Here is a 23,718-nt window from a genome sequence, read left to right on the forward strand (position 1 = left end):
CCTCATGTAATCATTCAATTGAATTCAAATTTAAAATTGGTGTTGATCAGAGAATGTGATGGCATTGGTAGAGAGATTGCAGGATACTGAGTGTAGTTCTAGATGGAGATAGCATTGGTGGAAATTGGAAGTGAAGATGAGAAGAGGGAAGTTAGAGGGTTATACGAGTTGAAGGCAGAAGGAAAGAGCAGCAAGGTTGGGGTGGCAAGAAAGGGGAGGAATTATTGAGGAGTTTTACTTGGAGCATCAAATGTGTCAGCCTCAACATCGGCCAGTAGGACATAACATAACTATAGACTAGTAAAAATCATATAAGTATCGTACACTGTGGTATGAGAATAAGTGACCAGGATTCAATATAGGATCACAGATAGATGGCTAGGATCAAACATATATAGCATAAGTGGCTAGGGTTCAATCTAGGTAGGGTGTTATAAGGGATATGATTATAACGGCAATATACAATATACGGAACTAGACTGTTACAACTTACTATGATAAAAATTTATAAATACCAACCACTGTGTACAAAATTAATGAACAACAATCCTGACGGCCACCGTGTCCAGTTTTCTCTTTCCTCTCTTCTTCTTCTTCCATTTCCTCTTTCTCCTTCTTCTTCTTCTTGGAAACATGATCGATTATCAACAGGTATTACAGGATTTGCGCCAGTGGGCTGGCTGTCAAGCTGATAACTTGGTTGAAACAGGCAGAGTTGGAAGTGATAGCAGGTAAATCTTCATTTTCGTCTTAATTTATTCACTAGTTTTCTACATCAAGGGGCAGAGGTTTTATACCCCCTTTCCCCTGACATTTTTCCCACCACAAATGACAAAAATGGAATAAAATATTAAAGGTAATGCCAAATCTGTGAAGGAAACCAGAGCTACAAATCGCATTGTCAAGTTGTAACCAAGCATGACGGTTTCAGACCCAGACACTATCTGGGTGAAATCATGCTTAAAAACAGTAAGACTGAGGGCCAATTCAAATGAAGTTAATAAATAGACACAGCACTCGTATTCATCTCCATGCAGTACACACTTAGAAATACAAAAAGACCAATACAAATAGAACACGTGACCTGTACAGTATATAGAAACCGCGAAACGGAAACCTTCAGCGGTCTTCCCTTTGTCTATAACAGTCGAAATCGATGTACAGAACCGTTGGTTCTTGAAATACATATTCCTTTGATGTTCTCTCCTTCTCCTTCTTTCTTCTTTCATCTCCCATCTTCCTATTCTTCACAAAATCTAGGAGAAACCTTGGGTTTCTCAACTGTCTCCCCACCACTACCCGTTTCTTGCATTTCCATCGAAGGAGAAATCCATGGAGATGTTGATGGCATGAACTCCCCCTCCATTCTCTTCTACCACATCTTTCTCTGCCCCTCTTGTGTACTTGTGCGAGGACGAGACTTCCTCCATGTTGTAGAACATTGGAGAGCTGTGCACGCTCTCCGGGTCGCTGCGCGAGTGGTGAAGAAGATGAACAGGCGACAGTCCCTGCGCAGGTGACCGGCTGTGGAGAGGGCTCGCTGATCCAGAACGGTGGTGCGCTTCCTTCACGTTCTTCTTTGCCGTGTTGTGCCACTTCTTTAGCGCCATGGCTATCCTCTCGTTGAATATCGTCGACCTCATGTTCGAACCCATCTGAGAATTCAATGAACGGTGGAGATGGTTTTCATCAAAGTTTAGAAAAGAATAGTTTTTTGAACTTGGGAGGAAGAATCGATGGTCTACCTGTGTTACCAAGGCGTAGAGTGGAAGAGTTACGTAACTGCATAGAACCTGGATAATGACCCTGGGAGATACAAGTTGCATCTTGTTACAAAAGTAATACTTTTCATAGTCATTTTTTGAGATAGAAATACTTCTACCACTACAACACTTAATATCCAGAGTTGGGTTTTACGAGCATATTACTTTTAATGTCTTCCCAGACGTAAAATCGTATTAACAGGTAGGGGATATTACCCCATTGAAACTCTGATGGCAATATCTTCTATGTGCTCGTGGAAGCAGGATTTAAGCCCAAACTCATACTGCAAAGTAGATTCATAGAAGTGAGATGTCAGGACTTTCTCAATATCATGTTCTACTGGTTACTGGTTTGTCAACTCACCGTGCTCCAGGCGAAGAATGCCAGCTGAAATGCATTCTGCAAAAATACACAAGTTAGATCAAACATTTCTCTCACTTATATAGCTAAATTGGATTTTATGATCAATGAAAGGTTAGAAGGCAGATCGAGAGATGGAACCTGGAAGAGGACGAAATGGATGAGTAGGAGAATAAGCCTGGGCCGGTGGAACCAGAAGTGGTCATTAGTTAGATGAACTTGAGGGACACCTCTGACAACATCTCTTCTGTCCATGATCTGGTTCGCCATGTTCGTGATGATCATTTGTAGCTTCGCCCCAATGAGCAGAATAACCTGTTCCAATTATTATTTATCAGCACTGTTCTATTTTTAAATCTTTCATCAATCTATCTATAATTAAAATGGAAAACTTTTTAGAAACTTTTAAAAATGAAATGATTTTTCAGTAGAAATCAAAAAAAGAATAAATGAATGAATCAAAATGTTAAACTTAATAATTCTAGTAACAAATATTAAAAACTTACGATCAGAGGGATGAAAGGAAGCCAAAAGTAGGAGTACCACCCTGAGACGACCAAAAATTAAGTAGAAAATCTTAGCCACTTGTTGAAGAATAAGATGAAAATTTCTGAATATGACATGTGGAAAGGATAGAAAGCTAGCCGCACCGTGCGTGTTGAAGAGAAGGAAAACTACAGCAGAGAACCATATCAGCGGGCTGCAAAGCAACATAAAAACCATTAGGCGCTTATTGACCTTTTTCTTTCTGGGCCGCTTAGAAAAAAAAGAAAATATCGCTCCGGTTCTATTAATAGATATGCTATTGATTCGAACCTGATTCCGACGACAATTTTAAAGTCTTCTTCAAGGCATCGTTTGATGTAGTTTTGGAAGTTAAACTTGGTGGATGATGTGGGTGCCAAGTGGGCCTGCAGAGAACTAGATAAGTTATCTGATACGGAATTAGGACTCAAGAGCTGAAAGTTTCTTCGGCTCACCATGATGAACCCATGCCTCAGAGTCATGAAGTCAGCCTTGGTTACAGAAGTAAAGAATTGCCGAAAAAAGCATACCTGGATGGATCAAACAGAGAAATCTATGGGATCAATCTAAGAGTAACATATGATACGACTTTAGACTAGGACATTAGGTAGATTATTCGTCAATCAAGAAAGGACGGGAGAAATCATACAATCCAGACGAGGACTGGAGACCTGCTCCAGAAGCTCAGATGCCTCCGGCCAAAGGAAGTTTCTCTGGCGAATCTGTACCTCTCTGGATCTGCCGGGACACAAATTTATTTGATCGTTAGTCACTGGCCAGTATCTTAACCATCTATCTATCTATATATACATCTTTCAAGATAAATGTCTGCTAACTTATCTACCTATTTACTTAAATCCATATATATGTTTGTGTCTATGTCAATCATTTAGTCTCTCTCTCTCTCTCTCTTCTCTCTCCCACTGTTTCTCTCTCTCTATCTATCTATCTATCTCTATCTCTATCTCTTTCCCTCTGTTTCTCTCTCTCTATATCTATCTCTCTCCCTCTGTTTCTCTCTATATATATCTATCTCTCCCTGTGTTTCTCTCTCTCTGTCTCTCTCTTTCTGTTTCTCTCTCTCCCCCTCCGTTTCTCTCTCTCTGTCTCTCACTCTCTCCCTCTGTTTCTCTCTCTCTGTCTCTCTCTATTTCTCTCTTTCACCCACACCCGATTTCTCTCTCTGTTTCCCTCACACACACACTCTGTTTCTCTCTCTCTGTCTCTCTCTTTCTGTTTCTCTCTCTCCGCCTCCGTTTCTCTCTCTCTGTCTCTCTCTCTCTCCCTCTGTTTCTCTCTCTCTGTCTCTCTCTCTCTCCCTCTGTTTCTCTCTCTCTGTCTCTCTCTAATTCTCTCTTTCACCCACACCCTATTTCTCTCTCTCTGTTTCTCTCACACACACACTCTGTTTCTCTCTCTATTTCTCTCTTCTCCAAACACCCTGTTTCTCTCTTTCTGTCTCTCTCTCACACACTCTGTTTATCTATCTCTTTGTCCTCTCTCTCTCTCGCTGACTCGCTCTCTTTCCCACTCTCTCTATGTTTCTCTCTCTTTGTCTCTCTCTCCCTCTCTCTTTCCGTCTCATTCTCTCTTTATCTCTATCTCTCTCTCTCACGCACACACCTCTTCCGTTTTGTCTATGCCAGTGTTAAATTCCAGAATACATACCATGTGTGAACTGGTACTCCATCGTATGGGCTTCCTGCTCCCATGCTTTCCATTTCCGCATCTGTATATTTTCCAGGTCACACAAGAGTGGCGGCCAAAGGTTAGCCAAGACCCATTTACAAAATTAGGTCAAAAGGCATGCAAGTTAGTGGTGTTGACCTTTAGCCTCCCAAGAGCTAGGGTTGAGATGCAGTAAAGAATATGGAAGACGGCCAGCACAAAGATGAAGATGTGCAGTTGATGAATACCGTCGGTTGACACCAGAGGGACCATATTCTGCGTTATTAAACATTAATCAGATTCTAATTTCAAAAGTATATTTCGTTGATAACTGTATCAAGGTGAATTAGATTCTTAATAAAGATATATAGTTAGTCCAATGGTCAACAAAGTTGGGGAAACCGAGATTGCGTGCCTGGTGCCAGCAAACTTTCTTTGCATAATCTGGATAACGATTCCAAAAGTAGTCGCACAATATTTAAATCAATAAAAGTCATTTTCAAAACAGCGCAGTATGAATAGAAAGAGCTGGCATCAAAGAGGGAAAAGAAAAGGAATCGTTGCACGTGGATTATTTCATAGACTTCAAATAAAATTTGTTCAAATGGGTCCCAAAGAAGCAGAATTTGGACGTGAAAATGGATAAAGTCCAGCGAATAAAATACATTATTTGATCGGCGAGGGGGTTAAATTGGGCTCATTTAACAGTATGACCGATAGAGATACCAAATATAATGGGAAAAAGTTAATGAAATAGTTTCTTATAATGAAACTTTTGGCGAGCATTTGAATAGAGATTACTGAACGTATTCTCACTATAGTTAATATATCATAGTCGTCCATAAAGCAGCGGAATATGAAAGGCAAAAGCCAGCATCGAAGAGGGACACGAGTACAATCATTTCATTCAATAATTCGGAAAACTTCATACAAAAAATAATTTTAGAGTATTCAAGAAGCAGAACTTTGAACAGACCATGGATGAACTACTAATTAAATATTTCAACCAACTAGAAGATAACAAGCAGAACTTAGGCGCGCATTAACAGCACACGGGCTTAAGATTAAACAATTTTATCTTGGAAAATAAAGTGTTTGAAGAGTTTGCATGAATCAGATCCTCGGTGTTTAGAGAAACAAGAAATTTAACTTGATCGATAAAAAGAGAAGGAATCAGACCTTCGGCGCGCATTTATCGTAGCCACCTCCGGCGAGAACTCGACGGGTAATAGTAGAATTTTGTTCTTGCTCAAGTAGCCCTCGTCTTGCAGCGACATCGCTCTTTATTCCATTACTAGCGACTGCCTGCTTGGACTTTGGGCAAGGATGCCAAGTATCACCCACGCTCTTGGATATACATATGTCGGATATGGGTCCTTGGCCCACCGTTAGAAGCAGCGATATGAATCCCAGAAGCATAAGTTCTGAAGGCCAAATCAATAAACGAATATAGTTATCATTAGAACAGATGGGTTTGAAATGTTTGTTCTTGGAGCTCAACATAGAGAAAGATATTCGAGCAGACTTTAGCATTCTTTAGAATGCGAGGGAGATGAAAGAAAGCATGTGGAAGACTGCAGCTTAAGAATAATCATATGACTGAAACGATAAAATTAAAGACTTGTGATGAGCTTTATATTCAAATCAACAGCCCTTTAATTCAATCATGAAAACATAACTATCAAAGATTAAGAATTGAAATCACAGCGGTCTACTAACCTGACTTAACCTTCTCTAGCGCTTCATGGAGTGCTGTCTTCTGACGCCGAATGAGCCACTGCAGCGCAAGAATTGAGCCAAGGGAAGAAGATTAAACGCAACTTAAAGGGGAAAAAATGACTTTTTTCCCTTGTTTTTGCTCTTTGACTTACCTTTCCGACGAGATTGATCAAATATTCGATGAAGATGGAGATCACAACCAGTGCCAAACATACAATCGCGACCGCCCATGTTGGTGTATCTTCAAGAGATCGTCCACCACCGCCACCGGCCATCGATCCTTCTCTCTTTTGCACTCTTTTTCTCTCTTCTTCTGATAATCTCGTCAAGCAGTTGTTTTGAACGAAGAAGAGAGAGTTCGATTATTGATGAGTTGGGTGAGAACACAGAGGAGGGGGCTTTTTATTGCATGGAGAGCCTATGAGAGAGAAAACTAGAGGGAAAAGAATAATTGAAACAAACATTGCAGTATTGGTTGACTAAGAGCCACAGTATCAACGCATGACTCCAAAGATTATAAGTCAAACGCATGGAAAGAGATGCAGAAGAGAAGAAGTGGGAAGATCGATAGTTTTCCACACGTTTCTGCCGTCATGGAAACCGTAAGATTGTGACCGTGATAGAGAATACTCGGTCAACCTGGGAGATAAGCCCAAGAAATTAAGTTTCCGTTGTAGCCGCGTCCAGAGTTGGAAAAGAATAGTTTGATCTTCAGAATCTGCAGAAGTGGAGACTGAGAAGACGCGTTTCGTCAGCCAAATATTCTTCTTGCGAGTTACGGCATTTCTATGCACTTGACCGGAAACTACGCTTCTGTTCACCCGTGGGTTTTTTTTTCTTTTTTTAGTTTTTTTTGCGTCCGCTATGAGTTATAACATTGGGGGTCCAATAGTTTTTTTCAATAATAAAATTTAGGTTATGTTTCCATTCAACGATTGACTTTTTTTTAATTGGATCGTGTGGTTGAGGGAAATCATAGGGATTGTAGGAAAGAGATGAAGATAGAAAATAAGACCGGTTAGTTTTTCGAAATCTTTATTCAAAGAAACGGATTGGTAGGATAATGTAGTATTTTAATGACTTTCGATAGAAATTACGTTGGTGGTTAATGACGGTATTAAAAAACTGAGGTTATCCTTCAGTTCATCCATCCACTTAAATTAACGCTTCGTGGTTTTTCAAAATCTTTAATTAATAGTGGTCATTTTTAATAGAGCAACCAAAAAAAGCACCGCAACAAAAATTTCAGCGCAATTTTTTTTTCTAGTTTAGTTGGTCGGACGGTTGAACGAAACCATAGAGATCTTTGGAAAGAAACATTGATAGAAAATAACGCGTCCGAGTTTTTAAAAATATTTATTCAAACGGAAAGAGGAATTTGATAATAGATACTACAAAGTCCAGATACGCAAAACACTTGTGCAAGTACTGGAGAGGACAATCAAGAGGAAGTACGTTGGCAGCCCAATGACATTTTTATCTTAGCTTATTCTTCAACAATTATTTTTCTCTGTGATTTGGATTTGAAATTCACTTCTTTTTTAAGCAACAAAAAAGAATCACCACCCCAAAAAATTCAGATCAATGTTTTTTATATTATTAGACTAAGAGTTGGTCCTACGGTTGAGAGAGACCATATATATTTTTGGAAAGAGAGAGATATAAAATAAATCGTTTTAAGTTTTAAAAATCTCTGTCCAAACAGGAAGAGTAGGATCATGGTGTTTATTACATCCAGGTGCAGAGAATAGGGGCCCAAGTACAGAAAGATATTGAAAGTGGCATAGTGGATGGTAGGCGAAGTTCAGGTTAGTGGGAAGAGAATAAAACAACAGAAATGTATAAAGTACGCTGAACAAAATTTGACCAATGCCGCGTTTACATTTAAAGCAGTCCAAGAGAATAACGTTGATCAAAACGGCCTCAGAACACATTTCTAACGATTTTTTAAGCCTAAGTTTATGATAATGATTTGTAAAATCCTGTTTTTTTTTTAAAAATCGGTTCTAAAATCGTGTGGACTGACTGTGTTTCTTGGTATTCTTGTCTGCGCTGACCGCCGCAATGTAGAGATATCCTGGGATTATGGAGGCCCACCTAGGTAGGAGTTACAGCCACTTGTCAAATGTCTTTTATGTTTTCAACGAGTTGGTTGGTTGTTCTATTCCAAAGGGCCTACTTACCACGAGAATTCAGAAGAAGCCATGGACAACCGCTGAAGAGGTTGCTTCTAGAACAAAATCCATAAGAGAATAAAAAGAAAAAAGATGAGGATGAGATTTGCTGGTGATGAATGGAAATGTTGGGGAGCAAGATGACTCCAAGATAGAAAATATCTACTTGATTCTATGTAAATCATGCTTATTAAATACGTCTCTATTCCTAACCCCCATTGGTCCCATGTTTATTCTTAACTGTATGTGTTTTAGTGTTTTTTTCTCTGGTTAGAAACACTGAAATAATATTCAGTGTTCAAATAAAGTGATAAATAATTTAGTGGCTAGATTGATAACCACGTATCTAGTGGTTGCCAGATTGTTAAGGTAGATACCGATTAAGTATATGGCTGATATATTGGGATTGCGGGGAGGATAGATGGAGAAGACAATTTAACATATCTTAATACAGGTTTCCCTTACTCATCTTCAGAAAAGCCCCATGAATATTTCCTTCTTATAGTTCAGGCGACAAGGGTGCAGGAATCCACTTGCTAAATATTGACTAAGGTGTTCTAGATACCCAACTTTTACTAATTCATTAGACAGTCATCCAGGGGTTCATTAGATAAAGTGAAGGAACCATGAATTAGAGAGTATTTTAATCTTATTATAATCATTATATTTTCCTCAATTTTTTTCAAGAAAATAATATTTTAAATAATTTATAATGATAAAAAATCTGGCTCACGAAATAGATAGAAATATACTATATCATTCTTCAATTCATGAATGCAACTAGTGATTGGAAAAAATCTACATTAAAACTTCCCCATGAAAATCATTGAATTTTCTTTATGTTGAATATTTTTTACAATTGAAACATTAAAAATGAGCTCAAATTTTAAGTATATAAATTTTGCTGATTCTTAATTCTTGAATTTGACTTTAGTGCAAACAACTAACAAGACAATTTATGAAATTTCATATAAAATATATTCATAATTCATAAAAAAATCACTCAAAATATATTAAAGTAACCCAATTTTTCACCTATGAAGTTATTTTTAATTATTTCAGTCCAAAGCATGACCTTTGGTGTGAACAAACAACTAATGAATCATAAATATGTTTTCAACACTAATTATAACATTTTGAATAATAATAAATTTAATTATTTAATTTTATATTTTAAGTTTTATTTTCAACCAAAATATTTTTCAAAGTTATTTAATTTGTAAAATTTTATATAACTCCTTAAGATTCTAGTCATATGGGTTTATCAATCATTATATTGGATATGAATACAATGGCATTGAATATATCTGATTTTAGAGATGTAGTTTATTCTAAATCCCTGGTCCATGTAAAATTGCACAAAATTGTGTTAAGTTATAAATATTTTTTCAAAACGTTTGTATATGAAAATAAAGAGATTTCATCAGGTGGAATTATCATTTAAATAAAATTATTTTTAAAAGTGACACAAAGTACATCTTTGATAATCCTTGAGAGAATATTTATTTAAGTTATATGCATAGGATGGGTTGATTTAGTGAACAAGCATTTATTTGATTTGAGGATATTTTCAGATAAATATCTTGCCCAAGTATCCAATATTATTTTTCACTTTTATACTGGTGGAATTCATTCGTAATATGTCATTAAAGTGATATATACATATAACATATCATTTTATTGAGCCTTGACAATTGTTTTGTGTGAATGGTGTGTTGTGTGTGGTGATAGAATTTAGGATAGTGTGATATTCAAATCATTAATACTTAAGGTTAATTAAAGTTAGTCCCTCTAATTATAAGATAATTTTAATTTTGTAAACCATATATTATTATAATTAAAATACAATCCCAAATTCTTTGTTATTATACCCAACATAATAAGGTCATTGAATTAAATAATTCAGTTATTAATTTAATATATATATGTTTATTACTTATGGTTTATGCTGATTTGATGAAAATAGTTCTGGATTATGTGGATTTGGGTTTCAATAAATAATGATACTATTTAAATTAAAAATGATGAACATGATTAGTACTGAGAGGTAGATAAACGATAATTAAGAAAACCCCCAAATAATATTTTCTTAACTTATGGACTATTATTCAGACTTATTATTCATCGAGCAAAGGACAATGATGGAGTGCGCCCAAACAACGTCGACGAAACATCATCGGAGCTGTCATCAGCATCATCGCCGGTCCGTGTCCAGCCCGACCGGCACGCCAAAAACATCCGTGAAGATGCCCGGGTTTAAATAACCTGGGTAGAGCACGTCCGCGCACGTGTTCGCATTTTAATTATATGTTTTCATTCGTTTAATTTCTGTTTTGTGTTCATCACAACGAGTGTACCCTACTCATCGTGACACATTCGTATCATTATGTTTTTTTGTGTTTGTATCACCGTATCCGTCCGTATCATTTATTTTCGCATTGTTTTAATTTATCTAGTTTTTATCTATGTTGTAAAAGAGGTCATTTAATGGGACTTCCTAATGGACCCTTCGTAAGGGGCCCATCATGGCCCCATATAAAGCCATGATGGGCACCACGTTCAAGCTCAGATCTGGAAGTTTCATTGCACGGTTACTCCCGTTTTCAGATCTCACCCAAGAAGAGAGCGAGGAGAAGAAAAAAAGGTGGAAGACGAAGAAAGGAAAGAGAGGAAGAAGGAGAGAAGAGAGGAAGATAAGTCAGAGGGGGAAAAAGCTGTGCTCTTCGGCTGTTTCGTGCCACATGTTTGCGTACATGCTGCCATCGGTGTTTCAGTTTGTGAGCCGTATTACATGTTCCACGCATGTCGGCGGTGCCTGTGCGGGTGGACGCGCCATCGATTACACCTCATTGGTCAAACCGATCCATTGGGGGGACTGTGTGACTCTCATTCGCCCGAACGCTGATTCCCAGAATCAGCAGCACACGTGCACTATCCTGCGCAGCGCAATAGAGGCACCCACTTTGACCATCTGCTGCGATCACACAACGCCTGATTGCACTCGCGCCGTCATCATCGACTTTGGAGCGTCCTCCTAGTGCACGATATACCCGTTAACGCATCGTCGCGCGATCATACCCCCCTCTCTCTTGCAAGGTACTCGTCCTCAACCAACGGTGCATCGCCACTACTCTTTGTCAGGTCGCCCAACATGCCCGCTAGCGGATCTGATTGCCGTCCAATCTCTAGACACTACGACCGCAAGTTCCATGTGGTCAATGGGCACGTACCGCTTGTGTCAGTATTACGGGATCGCTCCCTCGATGTCTGATGCAGCTGTCAGCTACGCTGTCACAGGAAACGCCCTCGACGCCGTCTGATCTTTTGGTCGTACAAATACACCTGATAACAGTATCACTAGTAGATTGGTCGCCGCGAAGTTTGCCCGGCTTCATCTCCCACACGCGCCGCCTGTGAGAGTATCTCCTGGGCTAATGCACTACTAAACCGCCAGACCTGGTCTGTACCATAACAGTCTGTGCCTACACCCGTCGTCCGGTCTGTGATTGCTCTCACCACCCCTCTCCTTATCGAGTCATGCTGCTGAAGCCATCCGTCGCAGTCCTCTGACTTATCCTCATCACGCCAGTTTCCCTCCTGACCTAAATCCGCCATCAATCGTACCGACCCGTGCATCAACGACAATGAACGCCACTACCGACGAGGTACGTCGTTCCCCTTGCTCGCCCGTTACATTATGTCTTTCAATATATCTTCGACTGCACTCCACCGCACTCGGGTTAGATACGTGAGAGAGATTATTGAGAAAACTACATCACAAGTGATTCCCTAGGTACGGGTCGAGCCCGTCCGTTACATGCGAGCCCCTACGGAATTATTCCATTCGGCGCTGTAGCCGTCATCATTGTTTTGACAAGGGTTAGAAGGTCACCCTCATTGTCATCGGTCGCCTGCCTTGAAGCTCGAAACTTGGCAATTCTTCGCAAGTCGGACCTGCACGTACATTCATCCTGGGTCATCTAGGGCTTCATCGCATCACATAGTTCCATTCACCTTAGTGAGTTCTCCATCAGACAAAGTCATTAACGACATCCAACATCATTTTGGTATCAGTTCAAGACGAGCAAAATCATAAAAAAAATCATCTCAATCGAACGTCAGGATCAAAAGTTATTAATAAATGAATTTTGACCACTCCTAGCCGTTGGATCTAAATTCATTTATTTAATTTTTTTTCTTCACACGCAATGATGTGTCGATGGCGAATTGGCTGGAGAATTTTGGACTTAAAATGGCGGGTTGATTCTTGGCGTGCCACGTACCCCTGCCCTCAAATCAAAATAAAGAAATAATAATAAAAAATAGACATAATATAATACCGTTTGCACTTACCTATGCGCGCCCTCTAATTTTTACCCAATCACAGAGCGCAACATCACCTCCCGTGCGTGCGCTTTGTATGCACAGCACGGGAGGTGAACTTACCTCACGGAGAGAGAATGGCCTAGAATTTTGCAAAAGCGTCCATGCTTAAATACGCATGCGCAAACCAACGAGGCCTGAAAAATATTTATGTATATATCCTTTTTGCTCTCTCTCCTCCATTTTTTACTGAAAACATTAAATAAAAAATCATAATTAATTGCAATAAAACCCCATAACTAATTTGATTGCTTACAACCATGACCGAGTGCTGTTTTAAGGGCATAATTGCAGCAAAAATTTAAGAAAAACCCCGTCAACTTTAGAAATTTCTTAAAAACTCATATTTTCCATAAAAATATATCCTTTGCCTATTTAAAAACTCATTTCTTCCTTGAATAAATTCCCAATAAATCCAATAAATCCTAGAAAATTCAGTAATTTGTCCCCACATTGATTAACATTAAAATTAATTTTTAAGCCTGCCATTTCATTTAAACAGAATTATTCCAAGCTTAAATAAATTCCAAAAAATTCATAAATTAACAGAAAATTAGTGACAAATCAGAATTCACTTAGAAAAATTAATTAACATCTAATATATGATAACAACCCCATTTTGAACTCTTTAAGTGCATACAATTGTGCTAATTTCTTGAAATAAATATCAAATTTTGGGTGTTATCAGTTGGACATATGAAGGCTTGAAGATGCTAAATCAAGAAACTAAGAAGATCATGGATTTCAATGGTGCAAAATTGATGGTTTTGGTTTTTTATGCTTTTGATTTTCAGATCCAGGACTATATTATGGAATGAGGTGGATCATCTCAATCAAGACCTGAAATTGCCACAGGTAAGACCATAAAATACAATTTTTTGGGGCTTAGAATGTTTGGATACCAGGATATGGATGTGCTTTGATAAATTTATAATTAGGGTTAAAATGATGTCGTTTCTGATTTGAGTTTAATTAATAAAATGAAAAACCAATACTCACTTAATTATACTTGATAGTGGATGAGTACAGGTTCCCCCACAGGGAATACATTTTAGGAATTTTGCTATTGCTAGATAGTGATTTGGGTTGGATGAGAGGGGCACGAAGGTAAGATGTAGTGATGCAATGGAAAAAATTATATGAGAGGGGAGGAATTAAGTACTTGAATGGGGTGTGGTGTTATGTAAGAGAAAACATAGGTGGGCAAACATGATTAAGATAATTGAAAATGGAGTAAAATAGGCGAAGATGGTGTACCCTCTACAACCTCTCGCTTAACTATTGTACCCTCTGAGCTCCTCCACAATGATACCTAATGATCGCATGAGGACCGCTGACACTCCATGCATCATCACCTTCGTGGGATACAAGCAAGCTATGGGGCGCTGATGACCTCCTGTAGGAACTGCATCGGCATCACCTTTGTATATTTTTCTTTTTTGCATGATGGGCATGGGCGAGTAGGGTCAGGGCGTAAATGGGACATTTATGCTCGCCCCACACCTAGACATGCTTACAAACACTTCATTGAATATTTAAAACATCCCTGGGAGGCATCTAGGGCATGGCTGCATTGGACTACGGGCACAATTTTTGGGTTGGACGTACCCGGCACCATGTTTTTTGCCAATTAAAAAAAAGGGGAAGATGGTGGATGTAGGAGATGAGTGAGAAGTTACATGGAAGAAGATAGTGGTTTGTGTTTTATGATTTAACACAGGATAAGATTGTGACTGCATTGATGATGTGTGTTCTAGATAACAGAAGATGATGACTGGTGATGGATGAAGGTGTCTGGTGGTGGATGAAGTTAGATGCTATTGATCAAACTAGTGTATGTGATGTATGTTATCTATCAATATTAAATGGGTAAGGAATAAACTAGGGCATGGTGAATTAGGTTCTCTATCAATATTATTTATTTCTTGATAATGTAAAACGTGATTTTTCAAACTAGAAAATGAGGAAGAAATGGGAGACACATTTTTTCTTAGAATGTTTAGCAACTAATCCTTAATGATGTTTGGGGGTATCCTGTCCTGCAGTGATGATGTGGCCTAACCGTGTTTGTGTAAATGCCCCTAAGAAATCATTTGGAAATAAGGCTGAATAAATATACCTAAATGAGAAATCATTGGTGAAGCTCTGTCGTCCTCAACCTCCAAAGTTTTCCATGGTGCGACAGCGCTTGGGCTACTTCAACTTGGCCATTAAAGCCTTCTCTACTTTAGCCCCCAAAGCTTTAACCTAACTGAAAACAAATATCTAAAAAGAAAAAATGAATTTCGCACAATATGAATTCATCCTCAACAACTATTAATATATAATGAGTCTCTTTAAGTCATATTCAAGACACATTGTAATTACGTGTATTTCAACATGAATATTATTTTAGATTAGTAGTTTTTTAATTCATGATTGAAAATTAGTAAATATAATCATGACTTTCCTGCAGCAATTCCTCCCTGTTTGTGGTCGCTCTTTCCTCCAGTCCTCTTCTGCTTCACATTTCTCATTGGATGAAATTTGTTGGTCCCGATTTTGACCTTTGGTGCTCAAAACTAAAATATCTTCCTTAATACACTAAATAATAATATTAAAATTTGAAATGATTTTTTACCTGATTACCAACAACTTTTATCTCAGACAAAAAGTTCAAAATCAAGTTGAATCGATCTCAAAAAGTTAATCTTTCCATGTTCTTAGCTAAATGCCTAATTGTTCAACGTCCATATTCAAACCCCTATAACTTTTTCAGAACTGATAACATGCATATTTCGTAAGTTAATTTCATCATATTTACATGTCTATTTGCAATAGATCGCTCATATTTGCATGTTATCAAGCTTAAAATGATTAAATCTATTTTTAGAACTCCTGAATTTTCTACAATTTCTGTGTTTTTTGGGAATTTTCTAACAATAAATTCCAAAAGAATATAATTTTTTAGACAGAATATGATTTTTATGGAATTTTTTGAAGTTCAATTTGGAAAGATATGATTTTTTAAGTCAAAATATATTTATATGTATTTTTTGTGCTTTTATTTTATTTCATATGAATTGTTAATGTATTTTTTAGCCCTTTTATTCATGCCGCCATGTGTCACCATTTGATTCATCAAACGGACAAATCTTGGTTCCCGATGATGATTGGTGCCAGCCAATCATTAGCTAAGTTAATGATTGGCATCAGCCAATCATTAATCAAGTAATCATCACTTTGTGAATCGCGAAGCAATGATTGCACAATGACTAACAATTTTTTTTGTTGTTTTTGGCGTAGGGTGACATGGGGTGCTCGTGGCCACTCGTTTAAAACAAAAGAGAGAAAAAAAGAAAGGCGACATGGTGTGCTGATGCACTGCCATGTCATCCTCAAGAAAGAAGGTTCTTTCTCATTTTTATTACTTCACCCCTTCCTTTCTTTTTTGTCTTTTTTTCAGGTACACGTGGCACGGAAGACGAGAAGCACAGAAGGCAAGCAGACGCGGAAGACTTGAAGTGATGCTACGGTGTAACCAAAAAAATTAATAGAGGCCTGGATAAAGGGCTAGGATTGGCTCAACTTCAAACGGCCATAACTTTTGATCTACAACTCCGCTTGAGCTGAAAATTTCAACATTGCTTCGTCTTCCCCTCCTATTTTCATCCATGCCCTCTGATCTTAAATAGAGGCCTGGATCATTGTGAAATCAATCTTGAACTTGGTTCCTGCTTGTGTGGGTTTACTGAAAGATAGAGAGTTTTGAGATCCATCATGTTTTGTTGTCCTGGGTGTGTGGGGAGAATCATTGGGGAAGAGGGGGGCACTTCACAGTACTTGTAAATCATCTTGATCCTAGAAGAACGTAAGGATCTAAGGTAAGTATCTTCACCTTAGGCTGTTTCTTTTCTCAATATCGTAGTTCGCTTGATTAGTGTTCTTCATCATATTTTCACTCACATTTTACTTCTTTATATCCTCTTATCTCGACTCTCTATCCTCTCCATCATACCATTCTACATTCAACCACTACCATCATTCATACCATCGACCATCATCGTGTCCTTCACATTCACTTACTCTTTTCTTTAAGTTAAACTAACATATAACTTACATCTTTTTACTCAATATTACTAGCTCACACACTCTACTCTCGTCTTCATCTCTTTTCGTATTGATCATCACTATCATAAGAAATTAATTCCATAATCATTGTTCCATGTGGAGACGATCTGTACGCATCACTAACTAAATACTCTTAAGTGTGCTTAAATATATTTTATTGAATAATCTCAATTACCATAGACAATCTAAAACCCCTAAGATAAAGATTATCAAGAACTCAACAACAAAAATGAGATTCTAACCTACTTTATGAATTTTAACAAGTGATTATTTGAACGATATCTTAAAATCAACCTAAAAATTATATTAAAAATATCAACTCTATCCAAAGGTTTAATGACGTGCAAAATTCAGAGAAGGGCTTTATTTCCTTTGAATCTCTAATCAACCCGCAACAAAACCACAATTCCAAATCATTGGACTTGGATTGATGATATCAACACATATCATGTTGCAGAAATTCTAAAAATGGATTGAGAATAACTTTAGGGAGTGAAAGATCTCTCTTACTTTTGGATTGCAATTTTCAGAGAACAAGAAGAAGAATTTTCAGTTAGGGCTGGAAACTTTATATGTGGACTTAGAACTATGAAAGGGCATACTAGTAATTTATCAACAGTGTATAAATCATATGTATGGATTATGTTTAGAAAATATGAAAAAGTGATTGACGGAGGCAAATTGGGCAGTTAATTTTAAATGTCGTTGTAAATTAATTTCCCTACAATCAAATAAATTTGATAAAATATAGAAACTTACTCAAATGTATAGAGTGAGCAAGGTCGTCTCGACAGGGACTGGCTTTTGGGGATGTATTCAATGATCAAGTTGTTATTTATTAAGATATAATAATAATACTAAAGATAATGAATATAAGATAAATTACGTAATTAGTATGTATTGGGAACAGTAGTTTAATAAGAATAGTATAGAAGAGAGATCATATATTATATGTATATATATTTTATAGGTAGTAATAATAATGAAGAATTTATATATTATATTTATGATGATAATAATATTATTAGTGAAGAAGCATAGAGTACTTAATGAGAGTAGTTAGTAAGAGGATAGAATAAGAGGAGTAGATTTATAGGTATATACATACAAAGATAGAACAGGAGGGTAAGAGAAGTATTTATATATATATATATAGTAAGAATATACATAAGGAGAGAATAATTGTAATATACTAAGTGAGAAGGAGTAAAGGATAGTTATATTAATATAAGATCACCTATACTTATCGAATACTACTTATATGTAGGTGAAATATTTATTAGATAAGTGCTACATGTATTTTATATGTTTTAATATTTTATATGTATTTTATAGATTTTTAAGGGTCGACTTAGGAAGTTAAAGGGATAATTGAGTCGAACACCTTTGAAGTGTTCGACCAAATTCCTAAGAAAGGGTCCGAATAAGAGGGTTATATAGTTATAATATTTATTTTATAGTTAATAGTACTAGTTTAATATGTTCTTATAATTTTATATATATATTGTACCGGACTTTCGGAGTTAAGGGGTTAATTTAGTCGAACACCTAACCAAATGCCAGAAATGGAGTCGATTACTAAAGAGAAATGAATTATTTTTTTTATATGATATTTATGTAGTTTTATATAAGTTTTATAGAAAGAAATCAGAGATAAGAGGGTATTTCTGTTGAACGCCCGTGAGGTGTTAAACAGAATGCCTGGTACAAGATGGAATAAGGGGGAATGAATATTTTTAAAAAAATTTATAAGATTGATAAGGTCGAACGTAGGTGAATCAATAAGTTTTCATCGAACACAGGATGTCTTCGATGAAATGCCACAAAGAGTCCGCGATACCAAATTTCAATCAAAACTTAATCCCTAAATTGATTGAATCAGAAAGAATGCGTCCAGAGTGTGTGAAAACACAGAAATCAACTGAAGAGGGTCATGAAGAACCTAAATCGCCCTGATTCGAAGAGAAGGGGTGGCGGCGCCGATCGCTTTTCCTCCATCTGGGTTCACATCCAAGCTTCTCAGACTCCTCTTCAGCACCGCCCAGAGCTCCAAGAACGGTTGGAAGGGTGTCACACCCCTCCTGATCTCGCCACTGCCGGATGGGATCCTCGCCGCCGGTTAGGCTTATGGACGAAAGATGTCAAATTGGGGGTTCTCAGCCCCTTTTAATGGCCTGGAAGGGACCTCCCAGGTTGTCCGATGGAGGGAAATAGCCTTGAGGTTCCTCCCAGGCCATTAGATGGCTTGGTGGTCCCCTTGGCCAACCTACAACCGTCTGCGACCAGCAGCATTGACGGCCAGGGGCATGAATGGACATAACTGCCCATGGCCATCCGATCCTCTTTATAAACATCCAACGGCTGCCATTGAATTGCAGTCTTGGACCCCTCTTATGGTGTAACCCCGCTCCTGCCCTATCAGCGCCTTGTCAGCCACCACGTCAGCCTTTTTTTTCATCTGATTTGTCCCCCAATGGGCCCGCAGTCTGCGTCAACGCCCAGCAGCCAATCAGAGGAACTGAAATAGATAAATGAACGGAATAGATCCCAGCGTCCGATCTTCTTAAAGAAGATCAGACGGCTGAGATCATATCCGCCTTCTAAAATGGCCTGAAAAGAGACGAGCTTGAAGACCGGTCTCATTTTTTCTTTTATTTCTTGAGATCGCGGCCCATCGGGTCGTGATCGCTTGGTCACCTGGTGGTGCAGCCCACGCAGCGATAAAATAGACTATGTGCTGTAAATCCCATATTGAAATTTTTTTATTAACAAAGCGGTATATAAATGTCAGAGTGTATTATCAACTGAATCAATAATAAAGCCATACCTCTCATGCGTGCGACTTCACTTCTGTGGGCATCTCTGTGGGACTGTTCTTTTTGGCCAGCTGGGCGTGCCAGGCGCTGCCCCTTGCAGGCTGTGGACTGGCTTGAACCTTGGGCTCGCTAGCCTGCGGCTGGCTTGGGCTCTAAATGCCTGTTGGTGCCTTAGCAGGCCCAATAAACCCTTTCTTATTCATTAATTTTCATTATTTCTTTATTCTCTTTATTTCTCCAATGTCCTTTTCCTCCCTGCAATAGCATACATACTAAATAGAGCATTAGAAAAATAAAAAGGTATTAACTATATTTTTCACTCACAAATATTTAAAGTTGTAAAACATACATAAAAAATGACATCCAAATGCTTTATTTTATCGTTTGCTCTATTTAGTGCATGAAATGTGAAATTCTAATAAAATTGGAGAAGATACACATGAAATGATCCCAAAATGACTTTAAAGTATGTATAATTAAATGACACATTTGGGGTTTATCAGTAATCCTCTCAATTATGAAACTTTATATTTATGATTTTGCCGTAAGTTCAAAAAACGTCTCAACGATGAAGAGTAAAAACTAGCTCTTATGCCAACGATTGCAAGTATACAATAATTTGAAATTCTCAATTATGTGTATCAGGTCATTTTTTCAAGATATCACTAATGAATTATCACATCTTCTAATATTCAATCATCATTAAATTACCAATAAATTCAGCCTTTTATACTTGATGGTAGTAATCAAGAATTTGGCAAAGTCATTAAACAAGTCAAAGGAGCTCGAATCCAAAAAAATATTTGGACAGTGTCAGAGCATACGTTTATTTTAATTTTATAGAAAATTAAGTCCTAAATCAATGATTTGACTTACTCACCATATTGTCAAACTGAGTAGCCTTTTAATGTAGTCAAGTGTACCACTTGGTCTTCACTTACAACCAGTCAACTAGTTGACTGATGACCTATGGTGCTTGATTGCAACCACTATTAAGATGTGCATTATTTTGAACATTCATTATAAAACATATGAAATCATTTTACTAAAATACCCTTAAGGTGTAATCTTGATTGGAGAAAGATCAATGTAGGGAAAGAGCATTACCTTAGATCCCTACATTCTGTCAGGTTCAGGGCTAATTTTCTGATGCAGATAAGCCTCTTCCCTTCTCTATGGATCATTTCCAAGCTATGAAGACACAAAGAAAACCCTTGATGGACCTTCAAAACCTCACTCTCTTTCAATCTTCCTCTCTAGGAGGAAGTGAGTTTAAAGCTGTCTTTTACAAATATCAGGGGATCTTTTTACATATCCAAAATAATATGGGTAGATGAAAGAATGAGGAATCTACCATCAAAATTTCAGATTGATCACAATTTCATCTTTCAAAAATATTATCACAGTTTATAATCTCAAAAACTCAGTTGTTGGTCACTGATAACATGCAATTTTAGTGCCTTATATGATCATATTTACATGTTTATCTGCATTAAATTATTTATATTTGCATGTTATCAAGATTGAAAGATTAAATCTATTTTTAGAATGCATTTTTGGGATGTTTCTAATAATTGATTCTAAAATATATTTTTTTGAGACAAAATATGATTTTTATAGAATTTTTTTAGATCAAATTCAGAAATATATGATTTTTCTAAGTCAAAATATATATTTATATATTTTTTGGGATTTTATTTTAATTAATATAATTTTTAATTATATTTTAGCCTTTTATTCGCGCCGCTACGTGGCGCCTTTCAATTTATCAAACGGCCAATCATTAGCTTCGTTCTTAAATTTGCTAATGATTGGCTTCAGCCAATCATTAGCCAAGAAATCATCGCTTCACAATTCACAAAGCCATGATTGCATTTATGACTGACATGTCGATGGTTATTTTTCTCTCTGCGCAGGATGACCTGGATGAATAAAAAAAGATGCCTTTTTTAGTAATAAATGCTGCATGGACCGAGGCGCAAAAGACAAAAAATCACTTTTTCAGCTTTCTCTCTTTTGATTCCGACAGAGGCAGCGTGGCCGCATGATGGGCCACCACGTGTACATGTGACTCGCGCATGTACACTTGGCATGCTTGTATCCTATGTTAAAGAAATTAAGAAAGAGAAGAAAGAGCGAGAGGCGACGTGGTGTGCCCTGACACACTGCCACATCAGCCTCGAGAAGGGATCTTATTATTTTAATTATTTCAATTCCACCCTTTCTTTTCTTCCTTTTTGTCTTTTTGTCCTTTTTACAAGTATACGTGGACTCCAAAAATCTTGCGCGCGGAAGATGAAATGGCACAGAATCTCAAGCGGTTGGACTATTTAACGAAAACAGAAAATGAGTACGATGATGAGCGGAAAGAAAAAATCGAGGGCTAGGATTGACTCAACTTCAAACGGCCATAACTTTTGATCTACAACTCCGATTGAGCTGAAATTTTTATCATTGCTTCGTCTTCCCCTCCTCTTTCCGTCCATGCCTTGATCTATAAATAGAGTCCTGGATCATTGTGAAATTCATCTTGAACTTGGTTCCAGCTTATGTAGGTTGATTGAAAGATAGTGAGTTTTGAGATCCATCAAGTGTGTTCTTGTTGTCCTGGGTGTGTGGGGAGAATCATTGGAGAAGAGGGGGCACTTAACAGCACTTGTAAATCTCCGTGATCCTGGCAGAATGTAAGGGTCTAAGGTAAGTGTTTTCGCTTTACGTTGTTTCTTTTCCCGACATCATAGTTAACATAATTAGGGTTTGTCATTGTACCTTCACTCTCATTTTATTCTCTTCTCTCGTCTCTTTATCCTCGCCATCGTACCGCTCCACATCCAACCACTATCCTCATTCATATCATCGTTCATCATCGTGTCCGTCACATTCACTTACTCTTTTCTTTAAATTAAATTAGCATATAACATACATATTTTTTAATTGATATCACTAGCCCATATCCTCGAATAATGTCGTCATCTATCCTCTTGTTGATCATCACTAGCATGATAAATTAATTCCTTAACCACCGTTCCCTGTGGAGACGATTCATTATAAATAATGAATACTTAATAAATTAATTCCTTAACTAAGTATTATTAAGTAAGGTTAAATATATTTTTATTGAATAATCTCAATTACCAATGATGAATTTAAACCCATAAATTTGAGATTATCAGTCACCATCCAAATAAATTATATGGCAACATGTTACAAGTTTTGACTTATTCAGATAATTTTATTTAAAATTCATCTCATTTAAATTAAGTATTAAAATGTAATCTGTCTTCAAATTAAAATGAATAATAAATAAAAAACCTTATTTACAAAGTGAAATATTCATTAGTTAAGTTTGAAGTGATAAGAAATTTTCACAGACATTAGTAAATTTCAATTCGAAGACTGGAAAGTCATTTGTGATCAGTAAATTGGAAGTTTTAAAAATGACTCATTAGATAGGTATTTTTGGCAAGTATGAGGATGAAAATACCCAATAAACATTTTATGTGAACCAATATAATCTATATAATCAAGGAAGAAGATATCATTATATAATCTATTTTAAATAAGGTTAATTTTTATTAAGTATTCATTATTTATAATTATCTAATAAATAAATTTCATTTATGACCAATAGCTGAATGTCTTTTTAAATTGAATGTGTCATTGATTGATAAATATATTTTAAAACTCTACCATGGGACTCCTATTTTAACACTTTTATGGAAAGGACTGCACCTTTCCCATGTTGATTGATTGTAGGACATTATGGGAAACTAAATAAATATTAGGACTTTAAAAATTAGCAAATAATTGAATTTTATATCTAGAGAAATTTTAAGACCTTAGAAAGGATTTCTATGATTAACCAAATCTAATAAAAAAATATCTCCAGTATAGATTCATGTATAGGACGATTTTCTTACCTAACCCACAACTACAGACAATTTCATCATGAAAGACTAAAGCCTAGAGAGACAAGCCTGCACTTGATGGAAAATATTTTTGACTGTGGGGATCGCATTCTACCAAAACCCAAATAATGGCAGGATTTTAAATTAATGGAAATATTTTAAGAGCCGACATGTAAAATGAATCTTTACTAATGAAGGATGACTTCAGCCTAAATCATCATTGATTGATGCAGTGGGACAAGAATGGCATACAGACCTTGTTGGATGATAAACCACTATTACTTGATCAAC

The 23,718-nt window shown here is 36.9% G+C and overlaps 1 protein-coding gene across 2 annotated transcripts; it reads right to left on the reverse strand.

The window, feature by feature from the left end:
- Positions 1–997: 997 nt before the first annotated feature.
- LOC144704189 (MLO-like protein 12) lies at positions 998–6,449 on the reverse strand. Of its 2 annotated transcripts, none has more exons than XM_078576483.1 (15): positions 6,189–6,438; positions 6,037–6,094; positions 5,497–5,741; positions 4,477–4,593; positions 4,318–4,378; positions 3,299–3,387; positions 3,105–3,179; positions 2,941–3,035; positions 2,775–2,824; positions 2,631–2,671; positions 2,266–2,439; positions 2,128–2,163; positions 1,980–2,047; positions 1,746–1,806; positions 998–1,655 (listed from the first exon to the last, which is right to left on the reverse strand). In XM_078576483.1, the coding sequence occupies exons 1-15, from the start codon at positions 6,309–6,311 to the stop codon at positions 1,296–1,298; spliced, it is 1,653 nt and encodes a 550-aa protein (XP_078432609.1). In that variant the 5' UTR covers positions 6,312–6,438; the 3' UTR covers positions 998–1,295. The 2 variants fall into 2 exon arrangements, 1 of the variants encoding a protein (XP_078432609.1); XR_013581764.1 differs by having other exon boundaries at positions 1,577–1,655; positions 1,929–2,047; positions 6,189–6,449.
- Positions 6,450–23,718: the final 17,269 nt, after the last annotated feature.

This window comes from Wolffia australiana, chromosome 6 (genome assembly GCF_029677425.1).
Source record: "Wolffia australiana isolate 7733 chromosome 6, ASM2967742v1".
Lineage (NCBI taxonomy): Eukaryota > Viridiplantae > Streptophyta > Magnoliopsida > Alismatales > Araceae > Wolffia > Wolffia australiana.